The sequence below is a fragment of the Botryllus schlosseri genome, chromosome 14, assembly GCF_051294905.1.
Source record: "Botryllus schlosseri isolate E-star chromosome 14, Bs_hap1, whole genome shotgun sequence".
NCBI classification, from domain to species: Eukaryota; Metazoa; Chordata; class Ascidiacea; order Stolidobranchia; family Styelidae; genus Botryllus; species Botryllus schlosseri.
The window spans coordinates 8,506,794-8,532,396 of record NC_137249.1 but is presented as its reverse complement, the minus strand read 5'-3'; the positions used below and the strand labels follow the sequence as shown (position 1 = coordinate 8,532,396).

General features: G+C 41.0%; 2 protein-coding genes across 3 annotated transcripts in view; one reads left to right on the top strand and one right to left on the bottom strand.

Annotated features, from left to right (window-relative positions):
- LOC145455998 (ephrin type-A receptor 4-like) overlaps positions 1-25,603 on the top strand; it is a 200,124-nt gene that overhangs the window by 74,830 nt on the left and 99,691 nt on the right. The gene's annotated exons all lie outside the window — the stretch shown is intronic.
- LOC145456373 (uncharacterized) lies at positions 590-21,121 on the bottom strand. Its single transcript, XM_080334446.1, has 13 exons — positions 20,724-21,121; positions 18,215-18,289; positions 18,070-18,152; positions 16,470-16,511; positions 16,303-16,399; positions 14,875-14,957; positions 12,776-12,887; positions 11,237-11,380; positions 10,881-10,921; positions 3,464-3,838; positions 3,309-3,392; positions 2,796-2,889; positions 590-1,528 (listed from the first exon to the last, which is right to left on the bottom strand). Exons 1-13 carry the CDS (start codon positions 20,896-20,898, stop codon positions 1,152-1,154), a joined length of 1,782 nt encoding a protein of 593 aa, XP_080190572.1. The 5' UTR covers positions 20,899-21,121; the 3' UTR covers positions 590-1,151.

The window sequence follows — 25,603 nt, the reverse complement described above, 5'->3', positions numbered from 1 at the left end:
GCCTCGAGAAGATGAAAGAAATTGATATCGTACAATTCACTAGTCATCTATACACACACATACGTGAGGATATAAATGCATAAAATATATTTGTTCGATTTAAATCATACAAGATGGTTGGTAAAGGTGAGCGCCGTGCAATGTAAGGACAGAGCCGTCGAATAAACAGCGATACGTTGCTATTAAATTAATCTGCTACTACGACAACGCAAGCTGTGATCATTTCGTTTGCGGTCAGTGTATTTGTGATGTAACAATGTAAGATCAGTGAAACGTACAATCAGTGAATGACTGGTTGCTCTCACAAATTACAATGGTGTATCGTGAATAGTGCGAACAAGCACAAAATATATTGATTTAGTCGACACCGTTAACTTGATGACTTGAAATTGACTCGTAAATTTTGCTCCGAGTCACGAGTCAATCCACATTTTTGAAGCGCCGAGTCAAGTCAAGTCAAGTCATTTTTGCAAAGTGACTCGAGTCAAGTCAAGTCATTCGAAAAAGTTGACTCGAGTCTGACTCGAGTCAAGTCATGACTCGAGTCATCCCAACACTGCCTCACCCCGGCATGGCCAAGACATACACGTTTTCCGACCGCGGATGTTGCGCAGGCGCAGCACCAAACTCTGTATTGTCGCATAATATATAAAAGTGTTAAATATATCGATAATAATAGATGTTACAGAAATAAGAATAGTATAGAGAGGTCGCTCGAAACTAACAGTACAGTATCTACGAATACGACTCGATCCAAATCGTTAACTATTACTAGCATCATACGTGCAATCATGCAGTAGTTTGAAACATTCACTAGTGACTGCATCAACCGGCGCCGTGTAAATGACAAAAGGAGTCGAAACGCCACGAAAAAAATAGCCGGTGCAATTTTGATAGAGTTAATCGACTGCATTAAGTCATGATACTGCAGTGACACGGTCCACAGCGTTTATCAGCACCGGGGTACTGCTCGGAAACAAATTTGATAGGGAAAGTCGTAAAAACAGGTAGCGCAACGAAGTTGCGTACACAGGCGCAGTAGATGGTTCCGCCAATCGCAACATTTCAATTTCAGACATCGCAACGTCCATTCCCTCGTGAATTATTTCTCTCATCAAGTTGTATTCCGGCCATGATCGCGCAGCACGGCCTTACAAATTACCGCCGTGCGGCATCCTGTCCCGCGCTTCCTTCAACGTTTCAAAGTTTTTATCGAAGCCCTCCCGTCGCGAGTTACGCATCTCCCTCTCTTCCTTCTCCTCCTCGCTCTCGTCCTCGTCCCGATAATCGCCGTTCACTTTGTCGCGATCGATCCCGTTGTCGTCCTCGTTGCCGGGCTCCCGCTCGTAATTTTCACGCTCGTAACCGTTGTAGTCGTCCGCGCCCTTCCCGTCGTTGCGCGGCTCGTCGTTCGCGTGCTTGACTCTGTTCTGATCCGGAGGCGCGTTGACGGCCACCTCGAGCTCGTCGTCCGATACGCGAGCCGCAGGAGGAAGGACGACCTGAACATTGTCTTTTTCGTCGCGACCTGAAACACCACCACATGCGCTTAACAGAGTTGTCATGACTCGACTCGAGTTACAATTTTTAAGTGAAAAAAAGAAAAATTTGAATTTCAAAAATATCCATTGACATTTGATCCCAAATCTCAATTGAATTACTTCTATCACGAATTCAGGTTCCTGCACCCTCTAGTGGCCATGCAATTTCACCCAACTAGCCAAAAATGGCTAATTTTGCCATATCTTGATAACAGCTTATGCTGGTAAGTCAGTTTCAAGAAAAAAATCTGTGAAGAAACATGTCTCTATCTCATTTCCATAGAACTTTGTCTTGAAAACGTACAGAAAAAAAGTTACAGACAAATTATTATTATTTTTTCTTCTAGTAAAATTGAGCAATGAGCATTGGCGCAGTGTAATGATTGATCTTGTGACTGTGAACTGCACCCCATCAGTTGAAACTACTTTCAAAACTTAATCAAACGAATGATGTCCCCTTTTCAGTATACATACATCTCGGTTTGCAAATAGCCGATGATAGAACTGCATGTTAAAGCGATCTCGCGATATCAAATCCAACCATCAATAGACTTGAACCAATAGACTTCCTACGAGCATGTGGTAGGGTTTGCGTTCACAAAACTCCATGTTAAAAACACAAACCAACAATTCCAAATTGAAAACACAAGCTGCTTTCAGTAAAATAAAACAGTATTAGTCTGTACAGACATCGAAATCATGTTCGGTGCTGAACGATTACATCTGATTATGCGACTCAAGTTTTTGTCTGATAAGGCCATCTCGACGTTCAAATCCGGACACATGAGCAGATGCGGCAGTCCCCACTATCTTTCCACTGCCTGGTTGCCATATTTATGGCAATTTTTGAAATTCAAATTTTTTGTTTCTTCAATCAACCCTATTGCACATGACTCCACAAGTCATTTCAGCGTAGGCATATATCGGCTGAGGTCTACTGATGTCAAATTCGTATTTGGAAAGTCCTGATTTGAAGTTTGAATTAACAAGGTATTATTTAATTACATATCATCAGACTTTTGAGTGGATTTAGTTGACTTTTGAGTGGATTTAGTTGACAACAGATTGATGTGGTCATGTGAACATTGACTCTGGTATTATCACATCTCAGTGCCGGGATGACCAGGGGCCAGAAAAAGGAGGCCAGTCTCATCAAGTTCCATAATTTAATCACAGCCCTACAAATCAACCGGAAAAGAAATGAAATTATTGCAGTAAATAATTTCATGTCACGAAACTCGGGAAGACAATTACCTTCCTCGCCCTGCACGATAGCGTCGTGAATATCATTCTCACCGTCATCAATTTGAAGCCCGTCATTTTCTATCGGAGCATCCATGTCGGCACCCTAATTTAAAACGGTACATTTTTAACGATCACACAGAATTGCCGCGGCCGTGATATCCAACAGTGTTCAATGTCAAGCTCAAAACCGGCGGATTAATCCTGAAGGTCCTAAAGCATTCAATCTCGACCGAGAACGGAAAATGGAAACTTCAACACCGCCGCAATCCAGTATTGAAAGATTATCTCAATAATTATGACATAGTTTTGCGATTGATCACAATCATGCATGCTCTAATCAGCTCGCAAGTTTTGCACATATTTCAACGGCGAGAAAGCTTATGCGTTGCGTAAAAATGGATGAGAGGCCGAAGACTATGGCAAGTACCATTTGAAGGCCAATACAACTTTGTCATGACACGGTGTCACAACTTACATAACCTCTGTAATCAAAATCCTTTGCATATAAAGTCAATTTTTTACATGAAAATCATCTTCATCTTTCTCATTCTCCTCCTCATGCTCATCACCATCCTCTTCTTTGGCTTCGTCATTGTCCAGACGAGGCTGAAAAGCAGTTTGTTCGGAACACTCGCAACCACGAAATAATAACCAATGCAGTACGTAACGTTGCGAACCTGATCTGCCTCACCGACGTCGTGAATTCCGTCTCCCTCTTCCTTATCGCCCAAATCGTGCACCACGTCGTCGCCGATCGGGCCGCCCAAGTCTCGGGACGGATCGTCGGGGTCGACTTCGTTGATACCATCAGCCTCGTTCAATCGTTGTTCACGCTGATCGTCGACGTCGTCATTCGAACGACGCGCAATGTCGTTTTCGTACTTACGACCTAGATTGCCATCTTGTTGTTGTGGCTCGTCCATGTTTTCTGCGGGTAGCCGATCGTTGTCAAGACGTATATCAGCGTTATCGTCACGCCGTTGTGTGGGTATTTCTTTTTGGCTTTCGGCATGGGCGACTTGCGCTTCCACCTCGCCTTGATTGGCGGGTGCCTAGAAAGAGGAAACATGGGTTTGCACAAAGAAAACGCGACGTGTTACAACATCATGTTTAAATGACCGCAACATCACACCGAATCGTATGATAATAACACATCGATTTTCAGCCTGGCAGTCGTATGCCTTATTTTTCTGGGCGCTGCAAAGAAACCGACACTTTCTTTATGCATGTAGTATATTAGTAATCAGCTTCCCAAGTAGGCCGTGAGTACATCCGGGCGGGCGAAGGTGTTAACCTGTCTTTAGCAATCAGCTTACTAAATTTGGAATTGGAGGACAGTACATTTTCAAATGGAAATTGGGTTGCGATTATAAAAAGGTAGGGAACTACTGAATTAGCAGTAGGCCTATCAAGAATTGTGCGCGTCGCTTGTGTACATTAGTCGGGACAAGCAAGCATTGTCAGGATGACTCAATCTGCATTTCCGTGCGAATCTATCGTCAACCTCAAACAAAGGGTCAAATGATCGTATGACTCGGATTCGTTGCGAAAGGATGCGAACGATGCTGTGCCTTTGTGTAGCTCATGTTTAGTGATGCCTCGTCCGCTGAGTATTTCGCGTGAGATTGATTGATTGCGTACGTGTTGATTGGAGTTTAGGCGGATGGACGTATACAATTGGTGAGCAGATCACATGCGACAGCGGAGAGAGAAGGTCGACTTTTGTTGTTGTGTTGCTGTTGTGCCCTTGTGGCAATTTATGTTTTTATTCTTGCATATCTGCTTAGTGCCATGAGCAGCCTGCCTGAATTAGCGCGGAAAAATTTCAAATTACAATCGAGAACTTGTATAGCGTAGCATGGGTGTCAAATCAAAACTGCAAACTTCTCATGTGAAAATAATACAACTCAAAGTTACTTTGCAACCGTTAGCTAGCAGGAGTTTGAATGATGCTGCTCTTGTTTCTACTTTCGCTGCGACCATTGTTGTAAGCAACAAAACACAATTTGACCGAAGAACAAAACACCTGATACACTCTGTCAATCAATGGGGTCAATACAAACAATTGTTTTATTTGATAATAGCGATTGGCGAACCACTCAAAATCTGTAAACAGTATCACACAGTTTGACTCCAATTCATGAGTGGAATCCTCAATGTAAGACCTGAGGTGTTTGATCGAGCAATCAGATGGAGGCCGAGTTGGCAGGATATATGATACTACATTTTGTAGCTTACTGAATCAGTCTGCTACAAACCAATAGCTATAGTACTAAACAAACATTGAATAGCAATTGACCGGTAATAAGTCTCGTCCTCTGATGCTGATGAGAGATTTCAGACAGACTATTCCAGCAGAAGATTTATTAGATTAAAGCTAATAATCCTAACTACATCTGAGGAAAGAAGCAATGCGAGAAAGCAACATTACTGCACTACTGTGAGCGCAGGCGGCAGCATATATGAGCAGTCTTCACAACACATGTTGTGAGGCAAAACTTGTGAATTCGCTGTAGCGAGAATCAGGATATAACAACAATCCCCCCTTTTGGGATTTCGAAAAGTTCACAGGCCGAGTTCGGAGTAGCCAGGTGAGTTATAGTCCGCTAGGCGACTCAACATTCTCGGTAGCGTGTTGGAGGCATTCTCCTGTACGTGAGGCGTGTCGTCCTCCTCGTGTTGTAGAGGTTCGGCTGCAGGATAGTCCGTATTGTCAATGGTTTGTGTCATTTCGAAGTCCCAGTCATCATTGTATAAATTCCTTTGCTTGACCAATTGTTCATGACTTCTGTCACTTGGGTACGTTACAACTTTGACGTCGTTCATGTGACGGGTGGTGTGTCTCCCATCAATTAATTTTCGCAGTTTCACACCATCATCAAGCACAGCAACTACCTCGTACTCTTCTGGTCCAAAAATCGGTTCAAATTTCCTCTTGTTGTAGTTTCTGATTATGACGTAGTCACCTTTTTCAATGCTTGATGGTTGCCGACGGACTGAGCTATTTACGAATGTTTGACGGGTGATCTTAGTTTCTGTGTCTAGTTCTCTGGCCGCCATAACATCCTGCGTTGTCAAGATTTTCTCAGGGAATTCTTGTCGGTAGCCCCCGTGAAACATCAGGTTACCCGGGGATTGGCCGGTTGCGGCTTGTGGTGATGACCGGTAGCTGCTGAGTAGTTGATTTAAGGCTTCCTGTTTGTTTTGCCCCTGTTCATGACAGATCTTCATCGATTTTCCGAGAATTTTCATGAAGGTTTCAACTGGATTGGCTTGCGGATGGCGGGGGTAGGCAGTCTTGTGTTTAATACCGTACGACTCTGAGAATTCCTTGAATTCGAGTCCATTGAACGGTGGGCCGTTGTCAGTTTTATGCGATTCTGGCCGTCCATATTGTCTGTAGATGTCAATCATTGCGGGAATGACATATCTCGCTGCAGTACTTTTCAGTATTTTGGCATCGGGAAATCGAGTCATCATATCTTGAACCACCACAATGTGTCTGCCATCTGGCATTGGGCCAAAAAGATCGACACTGACTTGTTCCCAGGGGCGCTCGGGTGGTGTCAGGATCTTTTGCGGCTGTTTCGACCCTGGGTTGGTGAAGAGCTGGCACATCTTACATTGTTTCACCTTATTTTCAGCCATTTTGTTGAGGTTTGGCATCCAAAAATGTTCTCGGATACGGGCTTTCAGTATCGTTATACCCGGGTGATGGCCTTGGTGGGCCTTATCTATGGCTTTGCTCCACAGTGATTCAGGCAGTATGATTTTGTCCTGTTTCAGGACAAAGCCTTTTGACAGGGTGAGCTGATCCTGGAATTTGCGATAGGGCTGGAGAGTCGGCTCTGATTTGGGTATGTAACCCTTTCTGATGTATTTAGTGAGCTTGCGGAGCACTCGGTCATTTCTGGTTTCCTCCCGAATATTGTCCAAAGATATAGCTTCTGTGTATGGGCTATGGCGGAGCCAGAACACTGTGCGCTCGAGTTCATTAGCTTCATCCTGCCACGACGAGGGAACTTGATCCAGTGGCTGCGCATGGCGGGAGAGGTAGTCGGCTGGGTTATGTTTTCCTGCCTCCCATATGACCTCAAATGGGATATCTTGATGACGGAGTCTGATTCTATCCGTCCGGATCGATCCTTTTCGCGTGTTACTGAAGATGCTGACAAGAGGCTTATGGTCCGTTATGACATGTACTTGAGGACCGCCCACAATGAAATTGCGGAAGCGTCTGAGGCCGAAATCGATGGCGGTGGCCTCCAGGTCTAGCTGTGGGTAACGTTGTTCCTCTTGTCTTGTGGCTCGACTAGCAAACGTGATCGGTTTGCAGTCAGAAGAGCTGTTGCCTTGGGCAAGAATTGCTGATATTCCTGATACATGAGCATCCACAAAAATATACGTGCTCAGATGTGTGTCAAAGTAGCGCAGGAGAGCGTCTTCCTGCAGGCACTGTCGGAGGTCGTTGAATTCCTTCTTGCATTTGTCTGACCATCTGAACTCTTTGTGCTTCTTTGTGAGCTGGCGTAGGGCTGATGTCTTGCGAGATAACAGGGGTATGAATTCCCCAAATGATTGCACAAAGCACAAGAAAGACATGACTTCATCCTTTGATTTTGGTGGCGATGCGTGTCTGAGAGCGTCAATCTTGGCTGGATCGGGTTTCACCCCGTGCTTTGTTACAATCATCCCCCAGAATGGGATTTCTTTCTGCCTGAAGATGCATTTGTCAGGATTTAGAGTCATACCAGCGGCTTCGATTTTCCGGAGAGCTGCATAGAGGGATTCATCATGCTCTTCCTTGCTTTTCCCAGCAATTATGATGTCGTCATGGATGACATGGATACCTGACATGTTATTGAAGATAGGGATGAGAGCTTTGGTAAGCTCGCCGGAGGCGGGTTTCGCACCCATTGTAAGCCTTCGGTAACGCATCAGGCGGTGCCCTGCGTGGAACACTGTGAGTGTGCGGGATTCTTCGTCTAGTTCGAGCTGGTGGAAGGCAGACTTGAAGTCCAGCTTGCTGAAGGTTTTGCAACCTGAAAGTTTGGCTTTGATGTCTTCGACACGTGGGATGGGTATGTTGGTTGGCTTGATGCACTTGTTTACTTCTCGCATGTCAACAGTGACCCGAATGTTGCCGTCATCCTTTGGAGTGAGGACTACGTTTGAGACCCATGGCGCCGGGCCGTGATGCTCCTCAATAATTCCGTCTTTTTCCATTTGATTAATGGCATTGTCGAATTTTGAGCGCAGGTGATGCGGAATCGGGCGTGAGCTTTGTGCAACAGGCGGAACTTTCTTATCGGTGTAAAAGTGTACCTTGTGGCCCTTGAGAGTGCCTATCCCTCTGAAGATGCTGGGATACCGATCGACAATATCCGACGTGAACTGATTCTTAGAAAGGGCGCGAATTGCCTTCTCGTTAGAGGATTGTTTCGGAGGATGGAACTTGATGATTCCGAGTTCCTCGCAGAGTTTCCCACTTAGTAACGTCTCGACTTCCAGTGGTACTATGTAGAAGCGTGTCAAGCAACTGTGGTCGTTGTAGGTGACGAACCCTTTGTAGTAGCCAACGCATTTTATTGGCTTAGAACCAAATGGCCGAATCCTCGTTTTGGTTTTGCGTAGCGTCAGTCCTAGCTTCTCGGCTTTCCTTTCTGACATGACATTCAGGTCGGCGCCTGTGTCGGCAAAGCCAGTCAGTCGTTTTTCAGCCACAATGACCTTGACTGTGTATTTTGGTTTTGAGATGCGCCGAATAACAGCCCAGTTGTGCGGATTTGCTGGCTGGAGGGCTGACTGTTTTCTACGCGCTTTGTGACGAGAGTCTCTTGGAGGCATTCTCTTTTTATTCTGCACTTTGTGAACCCGTTTTGATTTGGGTGGTTTGCTGCGAAGATATTGATCAGGCTTCTTTAACATTTTCTTGTGTTCCGGTTGAGGCTGACGGTGCAATCTCCGGACACGTCCTTGCCTGGGTGGTGCTTGTGACTCTGAGTCACTGCTAGAGGCGGAACTTTCTCTCGATGAGATCGATTTGCGTCTAGGCTCGATAGAGCTTCGATGGCTCTCTTCGGGGTCATGCTGTACGCGTTTCGTAGATCTGCAGGCCTTGGACCCCTTGAAATGGCCGTTGCGCCCGCATGCGAAGCATTCACGATCGGTTGCTCGACAATCTTGTTCCCCGTGGCATGATGGATCTGAGCATGTTCTGCATGATCCGGATGTGCGTGCCGGTTTCTTCCGGCTTTTGCTGTACTTCTTGGGCTTGACCCGCGAGATTTTCTCGCTGTCGTCGCTGTGCTCTGACTGAATTTTCTGCGCTGTGTGGGCTGCTGCTTCCATTCTACGCCCATTTTCTACGAGTTCCCGCAGTTTCCATTGGCTTTTGAGGGCGCTTTTACGGATATCATTGTGTACGGTACCCACGATTATTTGATCACGAATCATGACATCTATGACATCGCAATTGGCATTAGCACAGCTAAATTTGCATGACATCGCCTCTTTGCGGAGACGATGGACGAAATTGTCAAAGCTCTCACCTTGTTCCTGGTGAAGTCGATGAAACTGATAGTTTGCTAAGGTATAGTTGCGAGTTGTCTCATACCTTTCCTGCATTTTTATTACGAAGTCCTTGAATTGAAGATTGGCCCGTTCATTTGCAGGGACCGTGGATTCATAGTCCTTTTGAAAGCTTCGAGATGAGAATTTGCCGAGGAAAAGCTTGCGCATGTTGATTTCAACCCACTTAGCCTTGTCCTCTGCGTCGGTAGGTGGGTCGGCGGCGATGGCATCGTATTCATAACGGAACCTACTCACGAAGTCGCAGAAGGCGTCATGAGCGTTATTACGATGTAATTCAGGGTCGAATTCGCCAATGGACCCTTTCATTACGTAATTGGCTTGCATTTTTCGTAGTCAGGATTATAGGAGCGAGGATTAGAGTAGATACACGCGGCTGCTTCTGATCGATGATAATCCGTGTTTTTCACTCGTCGCCAATAATAAGTCTCGTCCTCTGATGCTGATGAGAGATTTCAGACAGACTATTCCAGCAGAAGATTTATTAGATTAAAGCTAATAATCCTAACTACATCTGAGGAAAGAAGCAATGCGAGAAAGCAACATTACTGCACTACTGTGAGCGCAGGCGGCAGCATATATGAGCAGTCTTCACAACACATGTTGTGAGGCAAAACTTGTGAATTCGCTGTAGCGAGAATCAGGATATAACAACCGGCATGTCAGGACATGGTAGCATAACAGAGTCACTGTGGTTGATGCAGTGCAGCCGGAATAGCTGACTTATATACCAAGCGGGATGAATGCTATATACTTGAAGTATTAACAGGAACTTATTCATACCATGCTTCCAATTTCCTGTTCCTCTATTGATCCACAAAACTAAATTCTGCTTGAGGATTTGGGCAGCGAGCAAGAACAATGATCTTCAATGTTGTTATGAGTCATAGATACGTGCAAAGCACTGAACATAGCAGTGTATTTTCAAGTTTTTCAGGGTAAGACACAAGGAAAATTTAAATAACGATCGCACTACCACGTGATTCCCCTAACAAAAGATATTAAAACTGAGCGACCCAGCCGCTGCATATAAGATAACCAATAATTACAGTAAGTCAAAGAGGATGGATTTACGCTCCTTTCATAATATTGAAGTAGAAGTATAACTAACGTCGCGAATTTCTACTCAAATAGAACTAGCAGTAGCTACTTCAAAGACATCTACTTGAGGAAGTAGAAATGAAGTCAGGTAAGGTACCGTATCCAAACAAATAGCTTCAGCAAGTAGAAATGATCAAGGCTTCGCATACTTTACCAGCTAATTGGAGGTGGCTACTTTAATCTTTGCAAGATGCGGCTCGCGCAAAATGGCTAATGATATTACAAACAGGTGCAATTTTTGAAAGCATATTCAGTTGAGCTGTGATACAGGGGGTATTTACCAAGTAAGCCACTTTCTACGCTACAAAATCAAAAGTACAAAAGGTTAAGCAGTTATAAGTACAAGTGTATGTAGTCTAAAAAGGAAATCCCTTGATCAAGTAATGCAAGTAGTAGTCTTACCTTTGGCGCATCTTCCGCCTTTTCATCTATGTTTAATTGCACTGAAAAGAATAAAAATGGTTTCATGTGTAATGTCAGAACTATATAACAGGATGAGTAATCAATGAGAGATCTTTGGAGAAATCAACTAAAAAGAACGCTATCACCTGAAACTAGAACGTTATCACCTGAAATTGACATCTTCTTGTCTACCAATTTGGCAGAGGGTTTTGTTATAAATGAGTAAGCAAGTTGCAGTCATTCCATCAATCACATTACCAGTATCGGTCTTGCCGATTGCAACAAAATAGAGGGGCCGTTTATGAAATGGAAACGGTGACTATTTCTGTATTCTCAGGAATGAATGAACTAACTACCTTCTTTGATACTATTTTGATCCGATTCAGGGGCTTGCTTGTCTGCCTCCTCATGTCGATCGGCTTCCTCCGGGTCAGTTGGATGTTGCACAACATCATGTTTCTGCTCCTCCACCAAATATTGTTTACTTTCTCCTACAAGACCTGGGATATATATTTTTTTAAAGTATAAGAGTGATGACTGTACATCCCAATAGTGCGCGTGTAACCTTTTTGATAGAGGGGGCATTCACATAGGCTTTGTCATATTAGCAAGGCCCATCAATTCAGTATGAAGGGGTAGCAGCGACGATGAGACCTATCAATCCAATTCGATACTGGACTATACGTAATGAGAATAAGTAATACTTTGAACACTTTTCGGGTATTATTGACTAAATGGTGTCAAAAATATTCATACGTGAAGTCAGCTTATGCATATATAAGTGATATTAATGATCATAGTCCACTTGAGCTTAGCCCAAATGCACCTGACAATAAGCAAAATGCTAAATTGGAAATTCATATCGCAGGCTCCACGTTGCAGTCGTTGCACACCACTGGTGTTGGCTGTCATGCCAGTGAATCGACAGCATTCAATAATGTATTATTATAAGTAGCGTAATATTATACCCTGGCTTAAAGCTAGTAGATCAATTTGTTCTCATTGCACCACTATTTACTAGAGAGTGGACAGAATTGTCGCACATGTCAAATTTACACTGGATCACCTCTACAATGCAAGCCAGTTCATAACTAGATAATAATTGATAAGTGACACTGAGTAGTGAGTACATTGCTTTAAAGAATGCAGTATCAAATGACGATCGAATGCTCAGTCTAATTACGCCAGCAAGCAACAAGGCCCAACAATGCTTGGTAGGCTTGCGACACTTAAACAACACAGATATCAGTTTAAGTTATTAATAATAATTGTGATTTAAATTACTCATGTCTGTTACCTTGGAAATACATGCTTTAATGTAGTGGGCAATGCGTACATAATTACGCCTGTATAGCCAAGGCATACTCGGCACAATTCATCCAGAATATAGCACGGGCAGCTGACCCCACCTTGATTTTCTCGCCAATAATTTTTATATATTGACTTTTCACAATTCCTTTTTTATTGATGACTATTGATGTAAAGACAGTTATGTAAGTAACTATAATTGTTCATATTCATATGGTACATAAAAATCATCATAGCTATACTGGTTCATAACAGCATCCCACTATGAATCATCAAATCAACTGAGCATGGCACTGACATGTCTATATTAAGGCCTAATGGTAATGCACATTTAAACTGAATCAGTCAGACCGAAGTCTGAAACAGCCGTTGCTCAGATCGGGAATATGAGATTAGGGAGCACTAGCACAATCCAAACTAATTGATGGACTGAATATCCTAGGCTACGATTTCCTTCACTAGCAGTATTGTGAGAATGAGATAAAATAAGAATTGTAGTGATACGCAATAAGCAGACAATCACAGAAGAATAAAATTATGAAGTACTGCAAAATTATAAGAAATCAATAATCTTGTGCATTACTTACCAGCGATATAATTCTTCTCACTGTCACTAATGTCTTTCAAGGCAGGATGATTAAAATTTATAGCATCTACAGGAATAATCTTCATAGATGCTACAACTTTTTGATGATTTGCCTGCAAGAATCAAGATGCATTGAATTGTTTTGCGAGTAAGCATTGGACATCATTGCAAAATACAATATATTGACCAGATACGAGTAGGATACTGTAGAGCAGGGGCGGGCAACATACGGCCCGCGGGCCGGATCCAGTCCGCGATGGGATTTTGAACGGCCCGCCGACAGTTTCCAGTCTTACATGATTATATGGCCCGCAGTCACAGCGCCGTAATTCTCCACTGCTTTATTATGTCAAATTATGGTGGCTGTAGGTTATTCTTTATAGTTATTTGTTTTCTATGTGCCCGGCACGCATCCAGAGTTCAAAGAACTTGCTAATCGCAACTTTATTCGACCACAGATATCCCTTTGACTTCAACAGCTATCGAAGTACATTACGTTAATAAATTCGATGAATAGTGTTCTAGTCTCTATGCTTTAAACTTAAAGTTTACATTAATTACGATTAATCCTTGTATAGGTGGATACATACACAATAATGTATTAATTCAGTAATCCGGCCCGCCAGCTACTTCATTTTCCCATATCCGGCCCACCGCCTGGAAAAGTTACCCGCCCCTGCTTTATTTAGAGTGTCTAGGTAAGGACTTTTTGGTGTACACTGGCAGCTGAATTGATATGTTGGGCTGATAATGTTCATTTTCACATCGTCCAGAACAGGGGTCGCCAACCTTTTTGCAACCAAGGGCTACTTTTGGGTACTGATTGAAGCGACGGGCTACCATTTACTCCCGTCGTTTACCCGTACCAGACAGAATATCCGCTTTGATATTCATAGCACTAAACAGGAATCGCATAGCGGTAAGACTTGTAAGAGAGTCTTTTAAATCAATACATCTCATTTCAACTAGCTAGCCATTAAGACTTTTCAAGGAATCACGAATTACTTCGCACCATGTTTATATAAATTATAGAACTGTCAGCTCAAATTTTAAAATAAATCATGTCACACGTTAGACTGGACATCATGTTATCTGTTTCTATACCAGTCAGTGGGAGGCCTGGCATTGCATGCTATCAACTAGTTCGCTGTACTCTGCTATGTAACTTGACACTACAACTCTGAGTGGGTGTTCCAGATGTGCACTAGCGAGGCGTGTTCTGTGTTTGTTTTTTGATGAAGGTCGTGTCCGCAAAGGCTGCTTCACAACGATAAATTGAACCAAACACGGTTGCAACCTTCATAGCTGCTGCGCATTCACCACTGTACTCTTCCGTGTCAACAAGGCACCAAAAGTTTGCTGCAGTCTCGTGGGCGTTGAGGTGGAGGTGATTTTGCAGTGTTACAATTTCAATCTCTAACTGTTCAGCATCCAGACATGAGAGATTTCATTATACCTGACAGCAGCATCGATTACAGAAAGTTAGAAATATGGTACTGTAACCTGAGTTGAGTGTAAGAGAGACAAAGCAGTGTCAAATTGAAGCAATACGTAATGGGCATCATACTGCATATGCTAGTATTTCACCGTTATCTGCTACCGGATATCAATGTTGTTTACTACTTTGGCAATGTCCTGGACGTCGAGCTACCATAACGGAACCCCCAACCATTTCAAGAAGACCGTGGATGGCATGCCGTCATATCGCCTGATAGGGCAGTACGCCGTATTCTACGTCTTCGATATCTTGTTATTCTATTACATGTTGGTATATTACTAATAGAATATTTAGAATTACTAATAAAATATTTGATATCATCATTTTAAGTGTTTATATATAATGTATTGTCATTTCTAAGTCACATGTTATAGTGTGATTTAAACAAGAATAGCTAAATCACTCAATTTATATATTTAAAAGCTCACTGGTAATAATCTGACGAATATTGGTAAATGCTGCTATTCGGTCTATTTTTAGAACACTCTTGCGGGCTACTCATCTGGTCCTCGCGGGGGGGGCCGCGGCCACCACGTTGGTGACCCCTGGTCCAGAAAAATACTAGACATGGATATATCCTTCATGACAACCAAGATACTTACATCGGTATTTTCGAGCTGATTTTCGAGGTTCGCAACCTTCGTTTTCAATCTGCCCTGCTCAGCTTCACAGATCTGCAGATCCTCTGTGAGGCAATAGAGTGTCAATGGTGTGGTGGCTATCAATAGAGCTGGACACAAAGATTTGAGTCGAGTGAATAGAGATAATTTTTTCGAGCACTGAAATCATACTGCCCTTGCCACTAAAAGGTACTTGTTTTCAACTTTCTACGCCTTTGATACAGTTATGGAATCATAATGAGTAGGTTTTTTTTGACATGTCAAAATTGTAGCGTTAGGTCAAAATTTGTCAAAATTTTTCATAAAGTCAAAAAAATTTTGACGTCTGCATTTTGTTCGTGTTGTTGATTTTGCACTGTCGGTGAACTTATAACTTGATATTTTACCGCTTTTAGCCTATTTTATAGGCCTACCGTTGTAAACGGCTAATCGTCTGCCCATTGTGAATCATAAACGGTCAAATAATTCAAATAATAGGTAGACATGGTGTTATGGTCAACGTATCGCAATATCCTAAAAGAAAGACTTCTTGTGCACCGCATCATTGTTATATTAAGAAGCACATGATGAAAAATTGTGATGTAGACAACATTGTCAGAATGAAGCAACACGGTGTGTCACCAGCAACAGCAGTGTACGCAGAACTTGAGTGTTGTCAGCCAACAACTCCTGCTGTTGAACGTCCTTGGTAAGCTTCTTAGTAAGGACGTGCACTTTCTACCCAAGAATGTAGGAAAGTATCTCTCGTTGCACTACAAAATATTTTAATTATTTCTACCATAATACATATTGTAACTACTGGAATTCTTCATAGGGTCAGATTTCGTTAAAATGTTGTTTTTTTCATGTAAAAAGTTGCCTGTTTCTAAGCCAAAAACGTTTTTTCAGGCCAAACTACTTCGTTAGGACAGTCAGTTCCAACCAGAAATGAAGCTAAGTAGTACAATTTCAACATTATGTGGGAAAACACCTAATATGCATACGTTAGGTCAAAATTTGGTCAAAATTCAGTTTTTTTAGGTCAAAAAAAGTCAAAATTTTGATTTTTTAGGTCAAAATTTCATTTTTTTTAGGTAAAAAAAAACCGCCCTAATAATGAGTGATACTAGAAGCCTAATATATGATCAAGGATTGAAACACGCACGACTCCGGTACTCGATTTTGCCCAGTCCTAGTTATCAAGCAGACCATCTAGCAGACCAAGTAATTAGGATTGTACACAGAGAGTCCATCTCATAACGGGTCGAGTCAGCATACGTGTCTCAGAGTTTTAAAAACTGAGATTTCTGTAAATGTACAAAACAGATGTCCTCCTCCCTCGGATACAACTGCCTGTGGTATGAGTGTCAGTAAATCATCAGTAATAGTTGATGAAATATTAGTAGATATATAGTTATATTGTTAACCTACCATAAGCATTGTTTGCATTTTCTGAAAAACTCTTGACCGAGTCTGCATGCTTTATTTTCAGTTTTTCGTGTTCTTTGTGGAGAGTATCGTACCGTATCTAAATGCAGTTCAGCACGACCATTACAAGGAACACGGAAAGATAATCAAACAAGACTTCCAAATTCTACCTTCAGAACTTTGAGTTCTTTCGACGTTTCCGCATTCTCCTCCTGAAAACCGCAAATGAATTTCAACTTTTCACTCGCAACTGATCAAAATAATTACACTGTACACATATTTGATTTCATTCCATGAGAGGAAAGAAACAGGATATGAAGAAGTGCTCGAGGGGATTCTTGAAGATACTTTTACAGTCAACGCAAACAAAACAAAAGCAACAGAACCATTTCAGAATATCAGTTATCGCTTAAGATATATATCGTTACTAGAGAGATATTTTGAGACATGTCAAAAAAAGTCAAAATTTAGTCAAAATTGTAGCGTTAGGTCAAAATATGTCAAAATTTTTTTGCAACCAGCATTTCGTTTGTATCGTAGATTTTGCACTGTCGGTGAACTTATCATTTGACATTTTACAGCTTGTAGCCTAGTTTATAGGCCTACCATTGAAGACGGCCAATTGTCTGCTCATTGTGAAGCATAAACATTCCAATGAAACAGTTCTTTCTCCATTCTTGGCGAGCTAAACTTAGTTTGGACAGACACTGTCTACCCGAGAATGTAGGAAAGTGTTATTCGTTGTACTACAACAAATTTTAATTATTTCTACCATAATACGTGATGAACTGGAATTTTTCATAGGGCCAGATTTCGTTAAAATAAAGTTTTTATCATGTAAAAATTTGTCAGTTTTTGAGTCACAAAAGTTTTTTCAGACCAAACTACTTCGTAAGAACAGACAGTTCCAATGAGAAATGAAGATAAGTAGTACAATTATAGCATTATGTGGGAAAACACTTCATTTGCATACGTTAGGTCAAAATTTGGTCAAAATTATGTTTTTCAAGCTCAAAAAATGTCAAAATTTAGATTTTTTAGGTCAAAATCTTCCTTTATTTTTTATAAAAAAAAATCGCCCTAATCATTACCATAACGTCATGAAAGTGGGATACCAGACAATGGGCTTCACATACCATAGTCACCGAACGTATTGATCACCTCAACAAATTTTCAGGAAATGTGGAGAAGCGTCATCAACAAGAGACAATGTTGTCTTGGGCCTGCATACCAGTACCGCAAAAATAATTAATCAATATATAAGGCTATTTAGTACATATTTCCAAACAGGAAAAATGCAGGCAAGTAGATTGATCTTCACCATCCCTCTTATCACAATAGTACATTAGCCATAACAATTTCAGCAGAATTCATATTTTAGTGAATTACAAATGCTACAGTTTCTATGCTTGCCCAACAAGCGCGAGATACATATTGCATCAATGTTAGCCTACGCCTACAGAGTACACACAAAACAGAGCAATGGCAAATGAGTGAAGCATTGTGTACCGGTCTCGCAGACCAAACGTACCATGTAGAATTGCCGCTGGGAGCTGAGGGACACTGAGCAAAACCAGTGACAGTATCTAACTTGGATGAACAGATAGAATGCACATCTGGCCAAATCTGATCTACTGTGGCAAACCCACACTCTATGCATTCCTCGGGTATATGATGGACAAGTAGTATTTTGTGCATTGAACAGGTTTTTGGGAGTAAAAATAGAATAAAATGAATGAAATTTATAGATACCCTTCAATCTCTACATACCTCGAGTTTCTTTTTTGCTTCCACCAAGACTCCGTTTTTGTCTTGATGCTCTACCAACATACCTTGTATTAATTCTTCTTTTCCTGTTTTATATTATTGAAGGGTGAAGACATAATTCAAATCAGCAAACAAAATGACAACATACGTTCTCGTTCTGTTTGACAATCTGTCTTCAACTTTTGCAAGTCTTTCTCAAGCCGTGCCTTATCTTCATATGCAACTAAAGAAGAAAATATTAATATGCTAGTATAGACAGACAGACATCAATTTCTTTAAAGTTTATTCTAAAACATAGAAACTTTTCTGTGAAATGGTGACTAGCAACCGGTTTTAGGTCATCAAGTCAGCTGGTCATGAATATAAATTGCAATACCGTAAGTATAATGCAATAATACTACTTAATAATAACAATATATGTGTTATTGTAATATAATGACGTCAAACAACATAACGCAGGCTAATATATCACAAAAGGCAATTTTGGGAAGTTCAGAATGCGAAAGAAAGCGTACAATGCAATGACAGCTTACATTTATGATCATTCAAGTATTTCAAGATACCGACAACATTACGTGAAAAAACTTCTATTCATATGGATCTTTAGCTTAGTGTTCGCTACCCCTAGTGAAACTTGATCTTACATGGTATGAAAACTCGGCAGTACAGCAAAAAAGTAATCTTATTCCGAGCACTGAAGATGTATCATTGATAAAGAATCAACAGTCAGTGTCTGGTTTGATTCATCGAAATGGCATGTCTGTTGCATGTCAATGGTTTATTGACGACATTCGGACTAATAAAAGGTGCAGAGAACCAAGTATCAAAACTTGAAAAAAATTATCAATCATTTATAGACTATCCCTATTATCACATCAACACATCGGGTAATATAGCCTGCTTATGCAATCCATATTGTGCATTTCACGACGATTTCAAGGCAGAAGATGAGGTGCAGGAAATGTACTGGTACAATTATAAGCAGAGGTGGTCAGTAATGGAGTACTTCTACTTTTTGGAAGTACTCGAGTAGTTTTCCTCTACTTCGGGTACTTACTCAAGTACTCAACTTCTACTTCGTAATATTTTGTGATCTACTTGCTCACTTTTCGCTATTTTCAGTTCGTCAAGTAGAAGTTGTTTAATCCTCCAATCAGGAAGATAGCCTGAGGAATTTCGGGGCTGTTTTCACGGAGTATCAACATTTAATTTTCATAGTAGTTGAGTAAAGTCCAAAATTTCCGTCGCTCTTCGCGCAGTGGATATGATACGGAGTAACCAGTTTGATTTCATGAAAGTTTCGGTGAATATAATTTAGGGACCGTAGCGGGTTGGCGTGGTTCCGTTCACACCGCATTGTCGTTCTTCGCCCACATGAAATATTTTATCACAGTAAGCTATATGGCTTATCATACCGTTTGAAACTGATGTTTCGTAATCTAGCATTTACATATCATATCGTAATTGATGTAATATAGCACTATAGCAGTTCATAGCGTGTCCTAATCTGGAAAAGTGGAGTCTGGCTTTTTTTGTAGTTTTAGAGCTGTTTTAGCATACCACCTTTGAAACTTTCTGGACTAAAGACATGAAATACATTTTCTGCTTTTAGAAGTAGTATTTATATTTCACTTTCAATTCCCAGTATCATATACTTGAGTTCTAATTAATATCAGTTCTTTTGTCTGGATAACATACATGTTGAAGTATAAAAGCAAGTGTAGTAATGCCTTTAATTACCGGAAATAAAGCTACACAATATGGCATTTTTACAATCCAATATATTTTTTATTAACGTTTACTAATCGCGCAAAGTGTTTACACCGTATCCTATGCAACTTCTCCCTATTGCTCTTCGACTAAATTACAGGCCTTATAATGGGAAAGGGCGCCATATCATGATATTTTCTAAAACGTGCTGTTCGAGTAAACAGAGGATTAGTATCGCATTTCCATATCAATACTATCATTTCATTCCATGATGAGGACGAATGCTTATGCTGTCGAAAATTTAAACCTCCTGGTATGCATCAATATGAATCAAGCTCAGCACCTTCCTTTCGCATAGCTCAATTTGCACCTTTTGACAATCCTTGCGAACGAATTACGATCGTTTTCACAACTACTTACTTAGTTGAGTAGATTTAAAGTCAGTCAAATCTACTTCTACTTCAAGTAGTTTTAGGTTCCTTATGGAAGAAGTACTTCTACTCATACTTGAGTAGATTTTTTCATCACTACTTCTACTTCTACTTGAGTAGCTTTCTTGACTACTTTGACCACCTCTGATTATAAGCGAGAAGGTAGCTTATTTGTTTCGTGATTACAAAACTAACAGAAGGACTTTGCCGATTTATACTTCAGTAAAATATCTTCACCGACATCAGTGCATGATAAATGATCCACATGAATTTAGGACCAAATCAAACAGCCATCCTACTGACCATTAAATCGGTATTCAATTGAGAAAACAGTACGGTAAGGTTACATTATTATTGCAAAACACAAGTGATAACTCGGTGTCACTATGCACGAATAATAAGCTGAGATTGAAAATTTAGGTAACTAGTCGATTGCAATGTAATACACATGCTATTTTGTGGACATTCAATATTCATATTAACGTGATTTGTTTGACTAATTGATAAGGAGCATACCTTGCATCTGAGATGACAAAGTTTCATGCTGAGCCCTTTGATGAACAACTTTGCTGTCCATATATTTCACTCTGTTCTGCAATAGGCTGTACATATAAAATCCATATCCAATGCACACAATTAATCCCAAGATGACCGAGTTTTGAACCATTCCTTTATTCCTTCGCGTACACATGGCCAGATGATATCAACTGCGAGAGACACTCATCGGCCAAATATTTCAGCAGAGAGGCACGAGAGTAGATATCACAGTGCACTATGTATCATTAAAAGAATCTGATGAAAGATGTGATTTACAGGTGAGAATATCAGTTGTGTGCATGTGCATGTAAAACAATGATTTCAGCTGAATGCAATATATAAACCACAAGTATTATTCCCCGCTTTCAAGTACACCAAACAAACACATTCGAACACCATAAATTGTTCAGCTTACAGTGACAATGCATTACTATTGACAATTGTTACATAACAAATCGCCTTGATTGGGTGACCAGATTGACAAAATATTCCAGATGCGATGCTGCTCAATGTGATAACAGCACTCTGAATTGCACCGAATCCATACTGGGGCTAAACGAGTATATTTGATTCCAATATAACGGGGAGAACGTTGTAACAGCTAATTCTTGCTGACAGATTCATCGCCGCAAATTTCTAGTCAAGTAGAAGTAGCAATTAACAATCAAGTAAAAAAGTAAGTATTCTAGGCCTAGTTCCAAATATAGAATTAAATAGACATTAGACATACAAAAAAGATGCTGTAGGCTACAGCTTACGCATGTCTATAATCATCCGCCACAATAGAGAATAGAATACTAAACCTCAGAGAGTGGAAATGAAGTGATATGATTCACTACCCAATTACATATCTATGGGATACAATTTAAGCCTGCGCCGATGGTTGACGAGTAATATAAACTATATTCGAATTCAATTTAAATCAAGGGCGCCCAACCCGTGGCCCGAGCAGGTTTTGGTTGGCCCGCGGGGTAATTCTCGAAATTAGTTACAAAATCAGAAAATAAATTACCAAAACCAAATAACCAAAATTTGATCAGCCTGACCGCGAAATTTGGGATTTTGATGACTGAAATATCAGTTCTGACGCTTTGGCATAGCCAGGGGCCAGCCACATGTTTCATAAATCGTCGTATATGACCATAAAGTACAATATTTCGCATATTAGCCGAAATCTTCAATATTTATAAGTCCAAGCGCCGAATAATCCTGTCCTTGCCAAATGAGCCCAGTGGTATGCGGAGGCGACCCGCAATATATGCCCACTGAGTCTTCATGACATAATTGTTATTGATTTTGATGCGTATAATTATAAGTAGGCCTATTGTTTTTCACCGTAATCCTGTTCGCTCCTATCGGAAGACTAAAAAATGGTCAGCACCATTCAAGTAGCCCACGCAATGGTTCGTAAATCTCATGTGGCCCTTTGGCCGATAAGGTTGGCCACCCCTGATTCAAATCATATAAGAGGTTTGGTTAACGTGAGCCCCGGGCAACAATGACCAGTCTATTGAAGATAGCTGAATACTTTGCTATTATATTGCTTTCCTACTAGTTAACGACAACGTACGCAGTAAACTCCAATGACTTCGTTTGCTTTCCATCGATTTGTGATACAATAATCAACAATGGAAGTTCAGTAGAACGCAAAATCATTGAATGAATGAAATTGGTCGTCTCAGAGGTCACACCAGCGTATCAAGAACAATCCGAACATATGAAAGATACAGCCATTTTTATCGACACAAATTACTTGATGAGTTGAAATTGACTTGTTAATTTTGCTCCGAGTCACGACCCAATCTGCAAACGCCGAGTCAAGTCATGTTATTTTCGCTAAGTGACTCGAGTCAAGTCAAGTCAAACGAAAAAGGTGACTCGAGTCAAATCATGACATGAGCCATCCCAACACCGTCATGTAGCATGTGCGTCTAACGGAGTCAGACACAGAATATTATCTGACAAAGTCAAGGAATCATTTTCACAATTTCTACGACCAGTATAGAAATAGCACGGTCCCGGCACCATATGTCATGAGTCATGACATAACAAGATGATAAGTCACAAAATCACAATGAGTGGGGTATACTAAGGCCACCATATATTGAGATCCAAAAAAGAGGACACTTTTCAAAAATTCTGAAAGCTCCAGACCGGCTAAGAAAACTGGTGAATTTGAGAATTTTTCTCCCAAGACTATACAGTGTTGACTAAAAAAAAAAGTTTTTGTCATTTTGATCGACTCCCGCATTACACACTTTTTCTGAAAATCATCATCATTGGTTTAAGAGGACAAATTCCCCAAAAATAGGACATTTAGGCGTCCTCCGAGGACACTTTCAGTTTTGTGACAAAAAGAGGACATATAGTAACCCTAGGTATACAGCATTAGCAAAAAGGAAGTTAGTGTTAAGAGACTAGGTTCAGCGTTGGTATTGATTGGTACCGTTAGAACTATATACCGTGAGTGTGGCCGATTCTGTATATCTACAATGGACAGTTGACACCAACGCTCCTCTGTATGGGCAATTATACGGAGGAGATAGCGCAGTGGTGACGATAAGCGCCTACCAATCGGGCGGCCCTATTCGATTCCCGTCTGGGCTCCTCTTTCTCCGCCGTCTTAACGGCGACAAAAAAGCCCAGAAAAAGACCCGACTAAAGAAATGACACACGGGGAATGGAAAGAACTAGCAAGGGCAGCGGCTTCAAAAAGATCAACATCGAAAAGAACTGTGACAGCAGGCACTCTAGACCAAGGTGGCTGTCAGTCTAAAAGACCGCAACTGCGCGTCGTTCGGCTTCCTCCTATTTGTTCATTACATCGCATTGTACCTTGTGTGTGTCTTGTTCAGATAAAAATATAGCTCAACGATTACACTGGTCAACACATATTTTTTGGCAGACAATGTAAGTGTGTTTTTGGGGGTTCTGAAGGGCACTGATTCCGAATATGACCTTAGTAGCTTTTTTTCAAATTGGATCTTGTTGTGGAGATAACCCATGGGGCAGAATTGTTTTTCGTACGATTTTCGCCTGTAAGCTATTTAGTGTAGTTTCTCGAAAGGTTCCAGCCATGGTCTGCCATGTTCAGTTGTTCATCTCATCTGCCCTGATATCTTATTTTTTTGTTGTTCCGATGTCTTGGTAGGACCCCTACCCTTACTAATCAACAAGATGATCAGGAAACATATCAAAATGACTGAACAGAAAGTGAACTTTTATGCTCATGTTTGTGCTCAAGTTTTCGATATGCAGATACGAATTTTCGGACCAACTGTTTGTAGTTGGGTGCTTCGTGTTCATCTAAAAAGTTTCATTTACTACATCTTAGCAGAAATTACATGCAGTGAACTCCTTCCTAATGTGAAATTGGAATCTTTCATCGGTAATCGAATATACCAGATACCAGATTTAGGCTTCTCGTTTGATAGGGTTACTAGGTATATCCACTTTGTTGACTCAGCAGAAAATTATCCATTCACCAGTCAAAAGAAATGAGGCGCCTATGAGTATTGTAGTTAAGCTTTATGGGAACAAATTTTATAGCAGTATAACTCCTCTTAAAACTTGGTAGAATGACCAATTCATACAGGAGAATATGTATTTCCGTTGGGCAAAAGTACAATTTTTGGCACTTCTTCGTTATTCCCCACACATCCAGAAGTGATCACCATGAAACTAATAAATGATTCCCATGCACATGTGAAAATTTATAAACATCAACTCAAAATAAATTGTGTTTCGCGTTGGGATAAGGGCTAGGGGAATATTAAGGTCGGGTGGAAGATACTAGGGTTGGGTGGGAGATATTAGGGTCGTGGGAAGGGGTATTAGGGTCAAGGTTGGGATATCCTAAGATTAGGGTTGGGGAAGGGATTATTAGGGTGGGTTAGGATATCCTAAGATTAGCGTTGCGGGACGCGGGTGCTAGGGTAGGTTAGGGTCAAGGTTGAGGTGGGATATCCTAAGATTAGGGCTAAATTTGGGGTCAGGGTATCCCAAGATTAGGGTTGGGAATATTGTCATCTTCATCCCCAACCCTAATCTTAGGATATCCTAACCCCATCCTTGACCCTAACCCACCCTTATATCCATCATCCCTAATATCCCTAACCCTTATCTTAGGATATCCTAACCCACCCTAATATCCCCTCCCCCATCCCTAATATCTCCGGACTCCAATATCCCCAATCCTTAGGATATCCTAACCCTCACCACCCTAATATCCCCTTCCCCATCATGAATCTTAGGATATCCTAACCTAACCCTAATGTAATATCCCCTCCCTCATCCCTAATATCCCCAACCCTAATCCTAGGATATCCTAACCTAACCCTAACCCACCCTAATACCCCATCCCTAATATCCGTCTACCCCACCTCAACGCGAAAAACAATTCATTTTTCTGTTATTGTTCATGGGAAGCATTTATTGGTGTCATGGGGATCATTTTTTCGATGTGTGGGGAATAACGAAGAAGTGCCCAATTTTTAGGCTTGACAAACTGCTTTTTTGACAAACAAATATTTCGCATCATGTCATGTTAATATTGATAGAATCCCCGAGAGCGACATGAGGGTTCTTCATAGTCAATTATCTATTTATATGCAGTATAAAATTAGAAAAAACTACGATTTTTTCCTACCAATTGAAATATTCAAGGGTAAATACAATAATTTTGGGCTTTTTTAGGGGTATAAATATCTTGACAAAGAGCCAATCTGACAACTAATGTGATATTCGTAATCGGTAACCTCAAAAACCCCAGAAACGGCTCTCAGATGTTCTGCCTTAAAATGTTTCGTTTTTTTCATCTTGTTGACCAGCGAAGTGTTATTGATTGATTATTATACGAT

Excerpts from the sequence above, each read along its gene's own strand:
- LOC145456373 (XM_080334446.1), bottom strand. The coding sequence starts at position 20,898 with ATGTGTACGCGAAGGAATAAAGGAATGGTTCAAAACTCGGTCATCTTG. Across the intron at positions 3,839-10,880 it reads AGGCGGAAGATGCGCCAAAG|GCACCCGCCAATCAAGGCGA; the intron begins GTAAGACTACTA and ends TCCTCTTTCTAG. Across the intron at positions 3,393-3,463 it reads ACGTCGGTGAGGCAGATCAG|CCTCGTCTGGACAATGACGA; the intron begins GTTCGCAACGTT and ends ACTGCTTTTCAG.